This window comes from Leucoraja erinacea, chromosome 4, assembly GCF_028641065.1.
Source record: "Leucoraja erinacea ecotype New England chromosome 4, Leri_hhj_1, whole genome shotgun sequence".
NCBI lineage: Eukaryota > Metazoa > Chordata > Chondrichthyes > Rajiformes > Rajidae > Leucoraja > Leucoraja erinaceus.
In genome coordinates this window covers 7,584,650-7,603,559 of record NC_073380.1, presented here as the reverse complement: position 1 = coordinate 7,603,559, position 18,910 = coordinate 7,584,650, and the positions used below count along the sequence as shown (strand labels likewise).

General features: G+C 44.8%; 1 protein-coding gene across 10 annotated transcripts in view; it reads left to right on the top strand.

Annotated features, from left to right (window-relative positions):
- Window positions 1-1,666: 1,666 nt before the first annotated feature.
- Window positions 1,667-18,910, top strand: part of lrrc69 (leucine rich repeat containing 69) — a 37,747-nt gene continuing 20,503 nt past the window's right edge. For all 10 annotated transcript variants that reach the window (XM_055633613.1, XM_055633610.1, XM_055633612.1 and 7 more), the window contains exons 1-3: window positions 1,667-1,890; window positions 4,972-5,098; window positions 17,474-17,546. In XM_055633613.1, coding sequence (XP_055489588.1) covers window positions 1,714-1,890; window positions 4,972-5,098; window positions 17,474-17,546 — 377 coding nt within the window. In that variant the 5' untranslated portion in view covers window positions 1,667-1,713. The remainder of the gene's footprint in view (window positions 1,891-4,971; window positions 5,099-17,473; window positions 17,547-18,910) is intronic.

Here is an 18,910-nt window from a genome sequence, read left to right as displayed (position 1 = left end):
CTCGGCCCACTGAGTCCGTGCCGACCAGCGATCATCCCGTACACTAGCGCTCTCCTACACACGAGGGACAATTTTACAATTTTGTACCAAAGCCAATTAACTTAAAAACCTGTACGTCATTGGAATGTGTGAGGAAACCGGAGATTTCAGAGAAAACACACGGCGTCACGGGAAGAACATCCAAACTATGTACAGACGGCACCTGTAGTCAGGATCGAACCTGGGTCTCTGGCGCTGTAAGGCAGCAACTCTATCACTGCACCACTGTGCTCCCTTGGCTCTCCAGTACTTTGTGTTTTATTTAGAGGGATAGACAATAATTGTTTGCTTTGCTCACAATGTCTACATCCCACGAACAAGTAAATTAAAAAAAAAAGTCCTACGTATGTTGCAGTTGACAATTATGTGCTTATTTGCAGTAGCTTCACAATATTAGAAACAGAAAAATAGGTGCAGGATTAGACCATTCAGCACTTCGAGCCAGCACCACCATTCAATATGATCATGACTGATCATCTAAAATCAGTATCCCATTCTTGCTTTTTCCCCATATCTCTTGATTTTTTTTAGCCCTAAGAGCTAAATCTAACTATCTCTTGAAAACACCCAGTGAATTGGCCTCCACTGCCTTCTGTGGCAAAGAATTCCACAGATTCGCAACTCTCTGGGTGAAGATATTTTTCCTGATCTCAATCCTAAATGGCCTACCACTTATTCTTAAACTGTGACCCCTGGTTCTGGATTCCCCCAACATCGAGAATTTTTTTCCTGCATCTAGCCTGTCCAATCCTTTAAGAATTTTTCATGTTTCTATCCCCTCTCATCCTAAACTCGTGTGAATACAGGCCCAGTCGACCCATAGGTCAGTCCCGCCAACCTGGGAATTAATATGCTGAACCTACGCTGCACTCCCTCAATAGCAATGATATCATTCCTCAAATTAGGAAATCAAAATTGCACACAATACTCCAGGTGCAGTCTCACCAGTACAACTGCAATAGGACCTCCAAGATCCTAAACTCAAATCCTCCTGCAATGAAAGCAGCGAAGAAGCCATTAGCTTTCTTTGCTGCACCTGCATGCTTACTTTATTGTTCAATAGGAGCACAATAGCTATGGAGGTAAGCAGGTAACAGAAGTACATTTAAGTTGGTAGACACAAAATGCTGGAGTATCTCTGCTGAGTTGCTCCAGCATTTTGTGGAATTCCCTGCCTCAGAGGGCGGTGGAGGCCGGTTCTCTGGATGCTTTCAAGAGAGAACTAGATAGGGCTCTTAAAAACAGCGGAGTCAGGGGATATGGGGAGAAGGCAGGAACGGGGTACTGATCAGCCATGATCACAATGAATGGCGGTGCTGGCTCGAAGGGCCAAATGGCCTACTCTTGCACCTATTTTGCCTATTTTGTGTCTACCTTTGATTTAAACCAGCATCTGCAGTTCTTTCCTAGTACATTTAAGTAGATGGATTTAGAAAGGCTTTTGTAGATTTGGGAAACACTGTTAAAAATTGGATGATCATGGGATTTGGGACACAGCTTTTTGTGTCTATCTTTGATGAGTGATGGGACGGGACTGCAGGTTGGTCCTCCGGCCGCTAGAGGGGGTGCGCTCCGACGGTCGGATGGGACGGGACTGCAGGACCGGGTGACGGTGACGGCCGCTAGAGGGGGCGCGCCCCGCCGTCGCCATGGAGACGCGCCGGCCGCTGGGCCATGGCGGACTCGCTGGTGCTGCGGGCGCTGCGGGGCAACGCGCGGCACCTGGACCTGGGCGGCAAGAAGCTGCGGCGGGTGCCGAAGGCGGTGGGCCGGCTGCAGGCGCTGACCCGGCTCCAGCTGAGGAATAACCTCATTACCGAGCTGCCGGCGGAGCTGCAGGCACTCGACAACGTAAGGGGGGGGGGGGGGGGGGAGGAGAGATAATGCAGTGGCTGGGGGTGGGGGGGGCAGGGCCGCCATTACCGGCCGTTCCCGAAGCCGCACCCCTCTAATCGCATAAACCCCGCCCATTGTCCAGGACCACGCCCCTCTATTTACATAAACCCCGCCCATTGTCCAGGACCACGCCCCTCTATTTACATAAACTCGACCACGCCCCTCTATTTACATGAACCCCACCCACTGTCTGGGACATAGAAACATAGAAAATAGGTGCAGGAGTAGGCCATTTGGCCCTTCGAGCACACACCACCATTCAAGATTCAATTTAATTGTCATTTGGACCCCTTGAGGTCCAAACGAAATGCCGTTTCTGCGCCCACTACTTTACAAATACCCCCGCTCAACATAATTTCAGGAACACCATCCCATCGCTGTGATGGAAGGCCAGAAAAAACTTATCTCTCCACTGCACTCTCCCCCCCCCGATGTCAGAGTCAAAGTCAAAGCCCCGCCCCGATGGCGATTGTACATTAAACCCACGACCACGGTTGGTCGAGGTCGCACCCCGGGTCTTGGTACAGGACCCCCCCTGTGCGCTCGCACAGTCCCGCGGCCATTCCAAGCCGCGCGCCCATTGTTCAGGCCACGCCCCAGGAGCTACATCGACCCCGCCACAACGGGCGGGAGCAAAACCGTCGCCATTTGCCCTGAAAAGCCCCTCTATTTCCATGAACCCCACCCACCGGTGCCTGGGTCATAGAAACATAGCAGCCTAGGAATCCCCGGAGGTAGGGCCACAGCAGCGCCCTCCAGCTCACACTCACCATTCAAGCTCCAACGGTGAGGTGAGCCGTCGGCACCAGAGTCCCCTTGAGTCCAAACGTTGGAGGCCGCTCCTCGTTGCAGCCCCAACGACAAACAAACAGACCCAAGACTCCCGCGCAGGGAGAGATTAAAAGTTACCCCCCCCTCCCACCCACTGTGATGGATCAGGCCAAAAAAACCAACTCAGTATCCCACTCTCCCTTCCCCCATACCCCCTGATCCCTTTAGCCACAAGGGCCCCATCTAACTCCCTCGAAATATAGCCATTGAACTGGCGGCAGTCATTGAAGGTAGGCCGGGCAGGTGCAGCAGGCAGCACACCGGGAATGTGTTGGAGCCCCCGGCTTTGCTCGCAAAAGTCCCGCGTATAGGAGCAGCCGCGCTACTGCAGTTGTACAGGGTCTTGGTGAGACCACACCTGGAGTATTGCGTACAGTTTTGGTCTCCAAATCTGAGGAAGAAGTCATTATTGCCATAGCCCTGAAAAGACGGTTCCCAGCACTGATTCCTGGGATGTCGGGCTCACCGTCTTATGAACAAAGACGGATAGACCAAACCCGCTCTCTAGAATTTAGAAGATTGAGAGGTCGGATCGCATAGAAACTCCACCACCGCTCTTAAGGGCTTGGACAGGCTAGATGCAGGCAGATTGTTCTTGATGTTAGGGAAGTCCAGGACAAGGGGTCCCAGCTTACGGATAAAGGGGAAATCCTTTAAAACCGAGATGAGAAGAACTTTTTTCACACAGAGAGTGGTGAATCTCTGGAACTCTCTGCCAAAGAGGGTAGTTGAGGCCAGTTCATTGGCTATATTTAAGAGGGAGTTAGATGTGGCCCTTGTGGCTAAGGGGATCAGGGGGTATGGAGAGAAGGCAGGTACGGGATACTGAGTTGGATGATCAGCCATGATCATATTGAATGGCGGTGCAGGCTCGAAGGGCCGAATGGCCTACTCCTGCACCTAATTTCTATATTTCTATGAACTTCAACTACCTTCTGTGGCAGAGAATTCCACAGATTCACCACTCTCTGTGTAAAAAAATTATTTTCTCATCTCGGTCCTAAAAGACTTCCCTCTTATCCTTAAACTGTGACCCCTAGTTCTGGACTTCCCCAACATCGGGAACAATCTTCCTGCATCTAGCCTGTCCAACCCCTCAAGAATTTTGTAAGTTTCTATAAGATCCCCCCTCAATCTTCTAAATTCTAGCGAGTACAAGCTGAGTCTATCCAGTCTTTTTTCATATGAAAGTCCTGCCACCCCAGGAATCAGTCTGGTGAACCTTCTCTGTACTCCCTCTATGGCAAAAGAGGGGACCACGCCCCTCTATTTACATAAACCCCAGCCCACTTTCCTGGACCATGCCCCTCTATTTGCATACACCAGACCACGCCCTTCTATTTGCATAAACCCATGACCACGCCCCTCTATTAACATGGCCCCGCCCACGACCCTTCTGTTACAAACCCCGCCCACTGAATATCTAAACTTGCAGACTTTGATGCCCCATGGCGTGTTGTGAGCTTCTCGTCAATAAAATGCAATTTGAGGAGGGGTTTTTTTTCCCTTCAGCAGTCTCGCAGGGTAAGATTGGTTTGTATGAGCTCCAGCAATGTGAACTCAGAGCGTCGACGACGTCTAGGTTGGTCAGAAGACGATTGAATTGAAAGAATGGGGTATGAGGGACGTAAATGATGCTGCCACTAAATCGAAGAGGCTGGTTATAATTAGACTAAATATGACATGCTTTTAGAAAGGGGATGAGGAGGAATTTGTAGGGAGGAACTGAAGATGCTGGATTCAATCGAAGGTAGACACAAAATGCTGCAATAACTCAGCGGGACAGGCAGCATCTCTGGAGGGAAGGAATGGGCAATGTTTCGGGTCGAGACCCTTCTTCATTTCTTTAGTCAGAGGGTGTTGAATCTGTGAAATTCATTGCCACAGAAGGCTGTTAAGGCCAACCAAGTCAATGGATATTTTTAAGGTGGAGATTGATAGGGTCTTGATTAGTACGGGTGTCAGGGGTTATGGGGAGAAGGCAGGAGAATGGGGTTGAGAGGGGCAGATAGATCAGCCATGATTGAATGGGGGAGCAGACTCAACGAGCCAAATGACCTAATTCTGCTCTTATCACTTATGAACTTATAAGTAACATTGTTACCCAGGAATCAATGTTGCAACAAGTTGTTTGGCATCTCTAGTGACAATGACAGTTTCAAAATGTTTCAAAATACATGGGAAATCTTTACATCTGTTTTATAGTTGACTGATCTCAACCTGGGAAATAACTCACTTGAAGCACTTCCAGAAGTTCTGAAGCATCTAACACAATTAAAGAAGCTACATCTGTTTGGTAACAAACTAGGCAATTTGTCACCAAGTGTGTTAGGTAAATATAACAAATACTCCCACTTCATACATTTTTTTACTATATTATTTCATTATAACATTTAGTTTGTATTATTTTGTTAATTATTAAATATTACACTATATGATAAATTTCCCATAGAAATAAGGAACTGCAGATGCTGGCTTACAAAAGAAGACATTAAGTAACTCAGCGGGTCAAGCAGTAACTCAGGAGAACATGGACAGATAATGTTGTCGGAAGGAACTGCAGATGCTGGTTTAAACCATAGCCTCAGAATAAAAGGACATACCTTCTGAAAAGAGATGAAGAGGAATTTCTTTAGTCAAGGGGGTGGTGAATCTGTGTAATTCAATGCCACAGACAGGCCAAGTCAATTAAGACGGAGATTGATATTCATGATTAGTACGGGTGTCGGGTTGTGGGGAGAATGCAGTAGATTGGGCTTGAGAGGAAAAGATAGAATAGCCATGATTGGCGGCATGTACTTGATGGGTCGAATGGCCTAATGCTGCTCCTACAAATTATGAACTTATTACAATCCTGTTAAAGTTTAGTGTCATCAAAAACTTAGATTTTTCATGTAAATTTCAAATTTTGTTCTTACTACACTTGACTTTTTTCAACGGGCTCTTTTCCTGTACCATCTGTTCCTAATGATGCTTACTAGCTGTAAACAAAATTCCTCAGAACAATCTGCTATTTTGTGAGTGTAACAGAACCCCTGAAAATGTTGGAGAAACGAGTGTTCCTTGTTTGCTCCAAAGCACAAGATGATCTTCTGTGATGTTGGAAACAGTGAGTCAGAGGGCACTGTCTGCTTCTTGGCGTAGGCAATGTCTTGCTGGAAAACGATGCCAAATTAGTTTAGCCTCGAGACACAGCATGGAAACAGGCCTTTCGGCACACCATGTCTACGCCGACCATCGATCACCCGTTCGCACTAGTTTTATGTTGTCCCACTTTCTCATCCACTCCCCCAAGCACTAGGGGTTATTGCCAGGGGCCAATTAACCTATAAACCTCCATGTCTTTAGGATGTGGGAGGAAGCCAGAGCACCCAGAGGAAACCCACAAGGTCACAGGGAGAACGTGTGAACTCCACACAGAGAGCAACTGAGGTCAGAATCAAGAGTTTAGACTTTAGAGATACAGCGTGGAAATAGGCCTTTCGGCCCACCGAGTCCGCGCCGACCAGCGATTACCCCTAGCACTATCCTACAAACTAGGGACAATTTACAGAAGTCAATTAACCGACAAACCTGTTCATCTTTGGATGGTGGGAGGAAACCAGAGCACCCAGAGAAAACCCACACGGTCACAGGGAGGATGTACAATCTCCTTACGGGCAGTACCCGTAGTCAGGATTGAACCTGGATCTCTGGCATTGTTAAGCAACAACTGCGATGGAGATAATGAGGTCAAGGAATGGTAGGGAAGTGTCGGAAATGGTCCAGCTGCGCCATCGTGCCACCCTGAACGGGTGCCATAACCTTGGCAACAATAAATAATGTCTTGCAGGGAAACAATTATTTGGGAATAACAGTTTCTGGTCTGCATTTGGAGCTAGGTTTATCCATCAAATATAGGCAAAAGATTCCTCCATGTTGTAAAATGAGTTTATGATAGTGGAAGGTCAAATAAAATGTTTTAGTCAATTGATGATGTTCCAGTTGACTAAAGCTGGATCATCTTAACAATTAAGAAAGCTGCACTTCGAGTCATAGAGTCATCCAACAAGAGAGCAGGCTCTTTGGCCCATCTTACACATGCTGATCAAGATGCCTCATCTGAGCTAGTCCTATTTTCCCATGTTTGGCCTATATCCCTCTCAACCTTTCCCTTCCATGTACCTGTCCAACTGTCTTTTAAATGCTGTTTTTGTAGTACCTTCCTCAACCCCTCCTCTGGTAGCTTGCCCCATACGCTGAGTGAAAAGTGTATGGGGCAAGGTCCATGTTCACAAGCTATAGGAGTAGAATTAGGCTATTTGGTCCATCGAGTCTACACCGCCATTCAATACTGGCTGATCTCTGCCTCATAATCCCATTTTCCTGCCTTCTCCTCATAACCCTTGGCATGTTCTAATCACAAATTTGGCTATCTGTGCCTTAAAATCCTGTTCCTATTAAATGTTGGTCCTCTCACCTTAAACCTATATGATTTTATACACCTCTGTCAGATCACTCCTCAGCCTCCTGCGCTCCAAGGAATAAAGTTCTAGCCTGTCCAACCCCTCCCTATAGCTCAGCCCTTCAAGTCCTGGCAACCTCCTTGTAAATCTCTGCACTCTTTCCAGCTTGTTTGGTCATAAACTAGCCAAGCTGTCATCAAGTGTGTATAGTAGATAAAACAATGCTTCCCATTCTCCCTTGCGCGTGCCTTCAACACAATTTGGATGAGAGAAAAAAATTCACAGCAGTCTTCTTCAATAAAATCAGAGAGGTCTGGGTTGTAGACCATTACTGCACTCGCTTCCCTGTGCCTTTTTTGCAGATCCAGGAGGTTGTAAAACTAAGGAGCGAGAGGTGAAATGCATCTAGTCTATCAGGATGGGGCATTTGTGTCTCACGACTGACTTTTGACTTGTACGTAGCCATCAGTTCTCCATGGAACCAGTTGCTAAAGACCAACATCTTTCACAAAACTTAGACACAAAGTGCTGGAGTAATTCAGCAGGTCAGGCAACATCTCTGGAGAACATGGAAAGGTGACATTTCAGGTCAGGACCCTCCTTAGCTGAAGAAGGGTCTCAACTTGAAATGCCGCCCTATAGAGGGGTCAATGTTCTCCAGAGATGCTGCCTGGCCTGCTGAGTAACTTTAGCACTTTGTGTCTTTATTGATAAACCATCATCTGCAGTTCCTTGTAACTGCATTCCACAAAATCAATTGAACTTATCTCTTTCCACATCAACAGGTTTTTAAACAATCATTTGAAGGTAGAAATTGCCCCTCAGTTTCCTCTTCAGTTTTCTATTGGCTTGATGAGTGGTGTGGGACATTACTTTCCAACAATAGGTGTGATTATTGCCTGTATAGATACATATGAGTAGGAAGGAACCGCAGATCCAGGTTTACACCAATGATAGACACAAAATGAAGTAATTCAAATGGTCAGGCATCATCTCTGGAGAAAAGGAATAGGTGACGTTTCGGATCAAGACCCTTCTTCAGACTGATCAGTAGGGAGGGAAACTAGAGGTATGAAGGCTTCCCTCACCCCCCACTCTCAGTCTGAAGAAGGGTGTCGACCGAAACAGTACCCATTCCTTTTCTCCAGAGATACTGCCTGACCCGCTGAGTTACTCCACCATTTTGTGTCTATCTTAGATACTTATGAATTGTATCCAACTGCCCAATTTTGCCACAAATGGGAACAGAAACCTGGCAAAAAAATAGAATTAACTGTTAGTCCCTCAACTCCATGGTACGTTATGCCCTAATGTGCCACCTCATCTCCTCTAAGACGACTTAATCCAATTTATCCAATGCAAAGAAAAATGATTTTGTGTATATATGAATCACTGAATAAGATGAATAGCAAATTGACTCAATTTTAACATGAAAATATACTATAAAATGAAGGAATCTAAATGGAATTATATTTTAAATGTTGCAGTATTGTACTTCCGGTGGCGCTGGTGCCAGCAGCCTCCACCTTCAGCTGGGTATCTTTTTGTTTTTTTTGTTTTTTTAGTTATGTTGATGTGTGTTTTTTATCATTTTTTTAATGTCTTCATATGGGGGAAGAGGGCACAGTGCGGGGGATACCGTCCTTCAGCCGCTTCCTGGTGAGTACGCGACTATTATTCGAGTCGCGTCCTCGCCCCCCCCCCCCAGCGGCCTGCCTGGATTGGCGCGGCCTTTCCTGCCGGAATCGACCAGAGCTCCAGCAGCGGCTGGACAGCGCTGAAACATCGCGGGGCTGGCGATGCCTTACCGGGGGTCGCCGTCTGGAGCCCGGAGTGCTGGACCTGCTGCACCGACATCATGGAGCTGCGGTTTGCGGAGCTTCCAATGCGGGTGGCGCTGATCAACAACGCGGGGTCCTGTGACTCTGCCCGGCTCGACCTGCGGACTCGGGAGCTGCGGACTCCGGCTGCGGGAGGCGGCTGATCGGGAGATCCGGGCCGCTAGGAGGAGGATGTTCACCGTCAGGGATCCGCGTCGGCGTTCCACTGGCCCGGCGTGAGGGCCTGAACATCGGGCCACCCGGGGCGGCGACTGCGGGTGCTCGGAAGGCCCCGACCACGGATGAACATCTGGGAAGATCGGAGGGGAGGCTGGCTGGACAATGGTGCCTTCCTCACCTTGGTGCCACTGTGTTATGTTGCGTCGTGGACTTTCTGTGTTTGTGCTTTTTTTTTAAATTCTATTTTATTTTTTTAATATGTTTTAATATTTATTATTTATTTATTTTTATGATACTGACTGTAAAGGGAAATTCATTTTGTTGTCTCTAATTGAGACAATGACAATAAATTTGAATACAATACAATACAATACCATAATTCTTTGAGCCTGGGAAATAACTTGGAATTAACCTTTAGAGGGCACTCTTGTATCATACATTTGGAATTTATCTTTATCATTATGAATGAAGCACATCAGTCAATATCTAACTTACATTTGTTCATAAGTTATAGGGGCAGAATAAGGCCATTCAGCCCATCGTCTACTCAGCCATTCAATTATGGATGATATATCTTACCCTCTCAACCCGAATCTCCTGCCTTTTCCCCAATACCCCTGACACCCTGAAGCTTCTTTTATTTGTAAGAGATAGGTTTGTTTGTTTAGTCTAGTTTAAATCTGTGAAATCCAAGTGGAATTTATCCTAGTAAACCTTATCCTATGGATTGGAAAGGTTTAGAGGGATATTGGGTAAACGTGGGCTGCCAGGTGGGACTAGTGTAGATGGGGCATCTTGGGCAAGTTGGTTCAGTTTCTGTGTTGTATGACTCTGTAACTGCAACTCCAGAACTTTAATCAATGATCAATCAATTACTGATACTTTATTGTCACAGGTTCCTCTAGGTACAGTGAAGGTAGACAAAAAAGCTGGAGAAACTCAGCGGGTGAGGCAGCATCTATGGAGGAAAGGAATTGGTGCTCCTTCGCTCCATAGATGCTGCCTCACCCATTGAGTTTCGCCAGCTTTTTTGTCTACCTTCGATTTTTCCAACATCTGCAGTTCTTTCGTAAACATTTCGTCTAGGTACAGTGAAATGCTCTGTTTTGCATACAACACAGTAAAATCAAAAAGCAGGCCTCACCTAGGCAAATGTCGCTACATTTCTGGCGCCGATATAAGTTCATGGTACAGTCCCTTAATTTGCCTGTATCCGTTGCCCATTCTGTGATTTAGCTCAGCTCCCGCATTTTTCCTTTTAATTTATTTCTCTCTGGGAGTGGAGGATGTGCCCAGCTGACCATGTCTACCTGCTCTGCATTTTGTTAACTCCAAGTTCTTTTGTTTATGTTCGGTTGAGTTGCATCACAGAAGATAGACACAAAATGCTGGGGTAACGCAGCATCTCTGGAGCGATGGAATGGGCGACGTTTCGGGCTGAGACCCTGCTTCAGACTGAGAGTCCGGGGACTCCCCGCTACCTGTCCCGCTGAGTTACTCTCGCATTTTGTGTCTATCTTCGGTGTAAACCAGCATCTGCAGATCCTTCCAACACGAGTTGCATCACCGCTTGGTATGGGAACATAGAGGTAGAAACAAGGAACTGCAGATGTGGGTTTACAAAAAAAAAGACACTAAGTGGCTTCAGGTAACTTAATGCTTCAGGCAGCATTCTGGAGAATGTGGATAGGTTACGTTTCCCGGTTGGATTCTTCTTCAGCCACTTCAGGTTTGGGAACAGCTCTGTCAAAGATTGCAAGAAATTGCAGAGTTTGGATGTAGCCCAGTCAATCACACAACCAGACTCCCCACCTTTGACTCCATCTACGCTTGATTGTATGTATGTACAATATTATCCAATTTGATTGAATCGCATGCAAAACAAAGCTTTTTGTTGTATTTCGATACACGTGATAATAATAAACCTAAAACATAAGTCACTCTCTAACTGCTTTCCATTCACTCATTGACCAAGATAATTTTGCTTGCAGTTCATCTCCATGGTTCATAAATTCAAGTCATAGGAGCACAATTAGGCCACTCGGCCCATCAAGTCTACTCCGCCATTCAGTCCATCAAGTCTACTCTGCCATTCAACCATGGCTCATCTATCCTTCCCTCTCAACCCCATTCTCCTGCCTTCTCCCCATAACGTTTGACACCTGTACTAATCAAGAATCTGTCAACCTCAAAAATATCCATTGAATTGGCCTCCACAATGAAATCCACAGATTCACCACCCTCTGATTAAAGAAATTCCTCCCCATCTCCTTTCTAATGGTCACCCTGGTTTTACCCCATCAATAGACAATAGGTGCAGGAGTAGGCCATTCGGCCCTTCGAGCCAACACCGCCATTCAATGTGATCATGGCTGATCATCCTCAATCAGTACCCCGTTCCAGCCTTCTCCCCATATCACCTGACTGCTATATTTAAGAGCCCTATCTAGCTCTCTCTTGAAAATATCCAGAGAACCGGCCTCCACCACCCTCTGAGGCAGAGAAAACAACAGACTCACAATTCTCTGTGAGAAAAAGTGTTTCCTCGTCTCCGTTCTAAATGGCTTACTAGTTATTCTTAAACTGTGGCCCCTAGTTCAGGACTCCCCCAACATCGGGAACATGTTTGCTGCCTCTCGCGTGTCCAAACCCTTAACAATTTTATATGTTTCAATAAGATCAGAGTATACAAACCCAGCCGCTCCATTCTCTCAGCATATGACGGTCCCGCCATCCTGGGAATTAACCTTGTAAACCTACACTGCACTCTTGCAATAGCAAGAATGTCCTTCCTCAAATTAGGGGACCAAAACTGCACACAATATTCCAGGTGTGGTCTCACTAGGGCCCTGTACAACTGCAGAAGGACCTATTTGCTCCTATATTCAATTCCTCTTGTTATAAAGGCCAACATGCCATTCGCTTTCTTCACTACCTGCTGTACCTGCATGCTTACTTTCATAGACTGATGTACAAGGATTCCCAGATTCCATTGTACTTCCCCTTTTCCCAACTTGACGCCATTTAGATAGTAATCTGCTTTTCTGTTTTTGATACCAAAGTGGATAACCTCACATTTATCCACATTAAAGTTCATCTCCCATGCATCTGCCCACTCCCCCAACCTGTCCAAGTCACCCTGCATTCTCATAGCATCCTTCTCACAGTTCACACTACCACCCACCTTTGTGTCATCTGCAAATTTGCTAATGTTACTTTGAATCCCTTCATCCAAATCATTGATGTATATTGCAAATAGCTGCGGTCCCAGCACCGAGTCTTGCAGTACCTCACTAGTCACTGCCTGCCATTCTGAAACGGACCCTTTAATCCGTACTCTTTGTTTCCTGTCTGCCAACCAATTTTCTATCCATGTCTCCTGGTCACTCCTGGAACACTGATGCAATCATAAAGAAAGCACAATCATAAAGAAAGCACATTCCTGAGAAGATTACGGAGAGTCGGTATGTCAAGGAGGACTCTCTCTAACTTCTACAGGTGCACAGTAGAGAGTATGCTGACCGGTTGCATCGTGGCTTGGTTTGGCAACCTGAGCGCCCTGGAGAGGAAAAGACTACAAAAAGTAGTAAACACTGCCCAGTCCATCATCGGCTCTGATCTCCCTACCATCGAGGGGATCTATCGCAGTCGCTGCCTCAAAAAGGCTGGCAGTATCATCAAGGACCCGCACCATTCTGGCCACACACTCATCTCCCCACTACCTTCAGATAGAAGGTACAGAAGACTGCAACGTTCAGGTTCAGAAACAGCCTCTTTCCCACAGCCATCAGGCTATTGAACTCAATTCAAACAAAACTCTGAACATTAATAGCCCATTATCTGTTTATTTGCACTTTATCTGTTTTATTTATTCATGTGTGTATATATTATACAATGGTATATGGACACACTGATCTGTTCCGTATTCATGCCTTCTATAATTCTGTTGTGTTGAAGCAAAGCAAGAATTTAATTGGCCTATGACATGACAATAAATTCTCTTGAATACCATGTGCCCTAATTTTGCCCACTAATCTCCGATGTGGGGCCTTATCAATCAGAGACACACACCCTCTTGTACCCGTCCCGCTTTAGATCTGATTATCTCCAGTATTTTCTAATTCTATCACAATCAACCCAACCCACCCAGAAAATCTACAATTCCCACATTGCCCTCATTCACCACCCCATATCTCAATAAAACAGGGCGGAAGCAAGTCATCCTTCATTTGAAGAGGATGACCATGTATCTTTTGCTTGCAAAAAATACTTTTTTGTAAAAAAAAATTCCCGATACATAAAACCAATAGAATTGTGACAACTCTTTTGTTCATTGATTTAGTCCAGTTCTAATCTGAAAAATTCCTGAGCTCCCATTAATGACTAACTTAAACCAATTGATGCTACAAGCCCACATAAAATAGGCTATTACCAATGATTTATGCACCCTGTGAAAAGTAGCGGTGTGAAGGTAAATCTATTACTGAATGTTCACAATGATTCAGTCCACAAAAAAAAAGGTTCTCATTGTGATCGCACTGTCACTTTCAATGTTGTATGCCAGCTTTCTTCCTCTGCCTTGTAATTAATTTTGGATATCCCTCAGTTTGTTGTGTTATTGAGGTTAATGTTTAGATCATATTGCTGTGCTTGTCCCCTTAATTTTTAGAGACCAAATGTGAAGTGCCAACTTCCAGATATTTTTCCTCACCAATTTTCTGCTTGTGTGATCAGATGGAGAGAGGTTTAGCCAGTGGAATAAAGATCAACACCTAAGTTGTTAAGCAGAAATAGTCGTGCCTAAGATAGACAGAAAGTGCTGGGGGGGGGGGTTGGGAAGTGAGAGAGAGAGAGATATTGAAACCAATGCAGGCGTCAAACAAAATAGGAATTGACAAAATGTGTAGGAAGGAACTGCAGATGCTAGTTTAAACCGAAGATAGACCTAAAAAGCTGGAGTAACTCGGCGAGTCAGACAGCATCTTGGGAGAAAAAGATTGGGCGCCATTTCGGGTTGGAATCCTTCTTCAGATTGAAAGTAGAGGTGGAGGGGGGGAGGTTGAATTAAATTGGGGGAATGAAAAGGCCAGAACAGCTCAGGGCCGTCAACAGATTACCTCATGAATGGTGGAGCCCATAATGGCTAATTTTTATCTGATTGAATGTGTGATAACGAGGGATTCAAGGATGCGAACATTGCAACTGGTAAGACAACTAAGCTGGGGAAGGATAGGAAGGGGAGGGGGGGGGGGGGGGGGGGGGGGGGGGGGGGGGGGGGGGGGGGGGGGGGGGGATGCAGGAGTTACTTGAAATTAGAGAAATAAATATTCATACGGCTGGGCTGAAAGGTGCCCAAGCGAAATATGTCTGTTCCATTTTCTATCAGTTACACATTCTATTTACATACCTGACTGTTCTCAAATATAATTAAAATTGACAGCACAAATTTACATAAATATGTAATGTTTTAAATCAGAAGTTAATATAAAAAAGCACAACCCAATTAATGAAAGGACCCGATCCGAAACGTCTTTCAGAATGCTGCCTGACCCACTGAGTTATTTTGTGTTCAACTCATACGTTTGCTATTTAAAAAATTTAATGCATAATTTTGAATTGTGGATTAAATGTTGATAGAAATAATTATTTTTTTCAGACATAACTATCCATGTTATCAATGGGATAATGTAATTGTTTGTATACTATATACCCTATCATAATAATTGTCTATGCCATATGCACAACAAATTAAAAGATGCAAAATAGAAAGGAATGGAAAGTTAAACAATATAGAATCTATCATCAATATCTATCACAAAACAATTACTCAGTACTATGCAAAGGCAGATTTTTTTCCCCCCCTGACGTATAGCTTCAGGTTGGCACAGTGATGCAGCTGGTAGACTAGGGGTTCAATCCTGACTTCAGGTGCTATCTGTGTGGACTTTGCACGTTCCTCCGGTTTCCTCCGGTTTCCTTCCACATCCCAAAAACGTGTGGGTTTGTTGGTTATTTGGCTGCTGTAAATTGCCCATCATGTGTACTGAGTGGATGCGAAAGTGGGCTAACACAGAACTAGTGTGAATGGGTGATCGATAGTCGCCATGGACTCGGTGGACCGAAGGGCCTGTTTCCATGGTGTATCTTTAAATCTATATTACTAAAAGTCTGATCTTGACCGTTTTTGGCTCGCTGTGGTGTGATTTCTGAGAGAATTCTGCCACCCACGGCCGTAATTCACTAGGACCTCATGGCGACCCACCCAAGGCACGAGAATTCTCGCTACTCTCCATGGCGGCTTCATTCTGGTCGCTGCTAATTCTTCAACATGTTGTAAAATTTGCGGCGACCATAATGAGGCCATGACTAGTTCCCAGAATGCGGGAACTCCTCATGACCATGAAGGCAACTCCCCGGCAACCACCTGCGAACATGTGGCGACTGCATAGTCTCCTGCAGTCGCCTAAAAAGTCGCCTAAGTGGGACAGGCCCATTACTCCAGCATTTTGTGTCTACCTTCAAAACTACTGCTTATACTACTTATATCAATAATCCTTATACATCCTTACATTGCTTTCTCATCACTCAGCTCATCTGCTTCTTTTCACGCATTATTTTGATTTTATATTTTGTTTCTTTTCCTCACAATCTTATCAAAATTGATGTGAGTTGGGAGAGTTGTTTGTGAGCCACTTAAACAGACTGCTCTCGGGAAGATTTCCAGAACATACCAAATGTTTTTACAGTCAACTCATGAGGCAAGAAACTGCAGAGAATTGTGGACGCAGTCCAGACCATCACACAAACAAACCTCCCTCCCATTGTGTTTCAGTTTTAAAAAAGGACTCAATGTGCTGCAGTAACTCAGCGGGTCAGGAGGCATCTCTGGAGAACATGGATATGTGATGTTTTGGTCAGGACCCTTCTTCATATGCTGAAAAATATTCAGCCAGGATATCTGGGATAAGTCCTCTGCTTTGTTAAGTAATACCAGGTTGTTCACCCATTAGAATAGGCTTGGTCTAATATCTCTTGTGAATGTTGCCACCTCTGAGATCACAGCAGAAATATTATTGCAGTCAAACGTTCCATTAGATTTGAAAGCATGACAACTCAGTCAAAAGTAAAATTGCTATAAGTTGAGCGATGAGAAGTTATATCGCAATACAGAAGCAGCAAGAGTGGGAAAAAATGTTTAATTCACAATACAAGTAAGTTTAAAGGCAATTTGATAACATTATAACATACAGCACGGTTACAGCTCTGAATTGTTAATATATCTACCACATATTTAAAATCATGAGGGGGATAGATAGGGTGAATGCAGAGTAATTTACCCAGAGAAACAAAATCAAGAACCAAGGACATTAGTTTACAGTGAGAAGGGAAAGGTTTGACAGGAAATTGAGGAGCAAATGTTTCACGCAGAGGTAGTTGATGCAGGTAGTATAACAGCATTTAAAAGACATTTGGACAGGTACATGGATGGGAAAGGTTTAGAGGGATAAGGGCCAAATGCGGGCAGGTGGGACTAGCTAAGAGGAGCATCTTGGTCGGCATGGGTAAATTGGGCCAAATGGCCTGTCTCTGTGCTGAATGAGTCTACGACTCTAGGACCTGTTGTCATCACGCCTATAAATAAACATTCTCTATTTCCAGTGCCTTAGTTCGCACTACCCCAACCAAAACATTAATATTGCTGTTTACTAAATTTAATAACGGAGTTCCCGGAAGGAAAAATAAATTCTCAACTGTTTCCATTTCTGGTACCGAAATGCATCTAACGCATAGTACGCTTAATTCATGAAGATACATTTTTACATTTGTGCTATAAGACAATAAACTTCTGATCAATACCACAAATTGTAAGCTCTCTGAAATCAAGCTTATCCAGTATTAGTGCAGGAAGGAACTGCAGATGCTGGTTTATACCGAGCATAGATAAAAAAATGCTGGAGTCACTAAGCGGGTCAGGCAGCATCACTGGAGGGAAACGCCACCTATTCCTTTTCCCCAGAGATGCTGTCTAGCTTTCCCCATAGATGTCCAAGCATTTTGTGTCTCTCTTTCCCAGTACTAGTTTGAGCCAGAAACTAAAAGGCAGTAAATGCAGACCTTAAATCTCCTTTCTCTTAAAACTCTACTTGGAACTTTGTACATTAATAATGCAGTACGGGCAATTGACATTGTGCATATGTCTAGAGTGCTATTTTGTACAGTTATTTAAAACTTTTAAATTCACATTTTCTTTTGTCATTTCAGAGGGCTTAGGAAACTTAGTTTTCTTGAATCTGAATGACAACAAGCTGACAACTCTGCCTGCTGAAATGGACAGGTACTAGAAGTGACTTTTCGTTATATTATTACAGTAATAAGCTTTTATACACTGGAATTTAGAAGGAATGGAGGGGATCTTAATGAAACATATAAGATTATTAAGGGATTGGACACGCGAAAGGAGGGAAACATGTTCTCGATGCTGGGGGAGTCCAGAACCAGGGGCCACAGTCTAAGAATAAGGGGTAGGCCATTTAGAACGGAGACGAGGAAACACTTTTTCACCCAGAAATCTGTGGAATTCTCTGCCTCAGATGGCAATGTAAGCCGAGTCTCTGGATGCTTTCACGAGGGAGTTAGATAGAGCTCTTAAAGATAGCGGAGTCAAGGGATATGGGGAGAAGGCAGGAACGGGGTACTGATTGTGGATAATCAGCCATAATCACAGTGAATGGCGGTGCTGGCTCGAAGGGCCGAATAGCCTACTCCTGCACTTATTGTCTGTAGTCTATAAGGGTCTCCACCCGAAACATCACCCATTCTTGCTCTCCAGAGATGCTGCCTGTCCCGCTGACTTACTCCAGCTTTTTGTGTCTACCCCCCACAGTCAAATGGTCACAATAAAGGACACTGTCTCTACATTTATCCTGATGGTGAAGACTTTAGCCATGGTGAGGGGGGACCTGATTGAAACTTACCAAATTGTGAAAGGCCTGGATAGAGCGGATGTGGAGAGGATGTTTCCACCAATGGGGAGAGTCTAGGACCAGAGGTCGTAGCCTCAGAATAAAAGGACGTACTTTTAGAAAGAAAAATATTGAGGAAAAATGTCTTTATCTGTGGAATTCATTGCCACAGAAGGCTGTGGAGGCCATCATTGGGTATTTTTAAGGCAGAGATTGACAGATTTATGATTAGTATGGGTGTCAGGGGTTATGGGGAGAAGGCAGGAGAATGGGTTTGAGAGGGAATGATAGGTCAGCCATGATTGAATGGCAGAATAGACTTGATGGGCTGAACTCTGCTTCTATAATTTGTGAATTTATGATGCCTTCATACGTAATTCCAGCTTTGCCAATAGCGTATTGCTGACTTCATCCATCATCTTCATACAACTATTGTCTATTCTGAATAGTCTGGGAACTCAGATGTAATCCTAACCCTTACCAGATAGTTTGCTGCTTTGGTTTAACTATGACAACGTTTATTTGAAATAAAGTCTTGGACGTTCTGGCTTTGATAACTACAATATACTTTATAGAGCAGTGGCGGGTCTCAAGGAGTGTCCCAACCTAATATGTCACCTATCTATAGTATGTCCTCCACAGGTGCTACCTGACCTGCTGAGTACTCCAGCACTTTGTGCTGTTTTGTGTAGACACTCACTAAACTATAGAGAATCTTAAATGTGCATGGTTAACC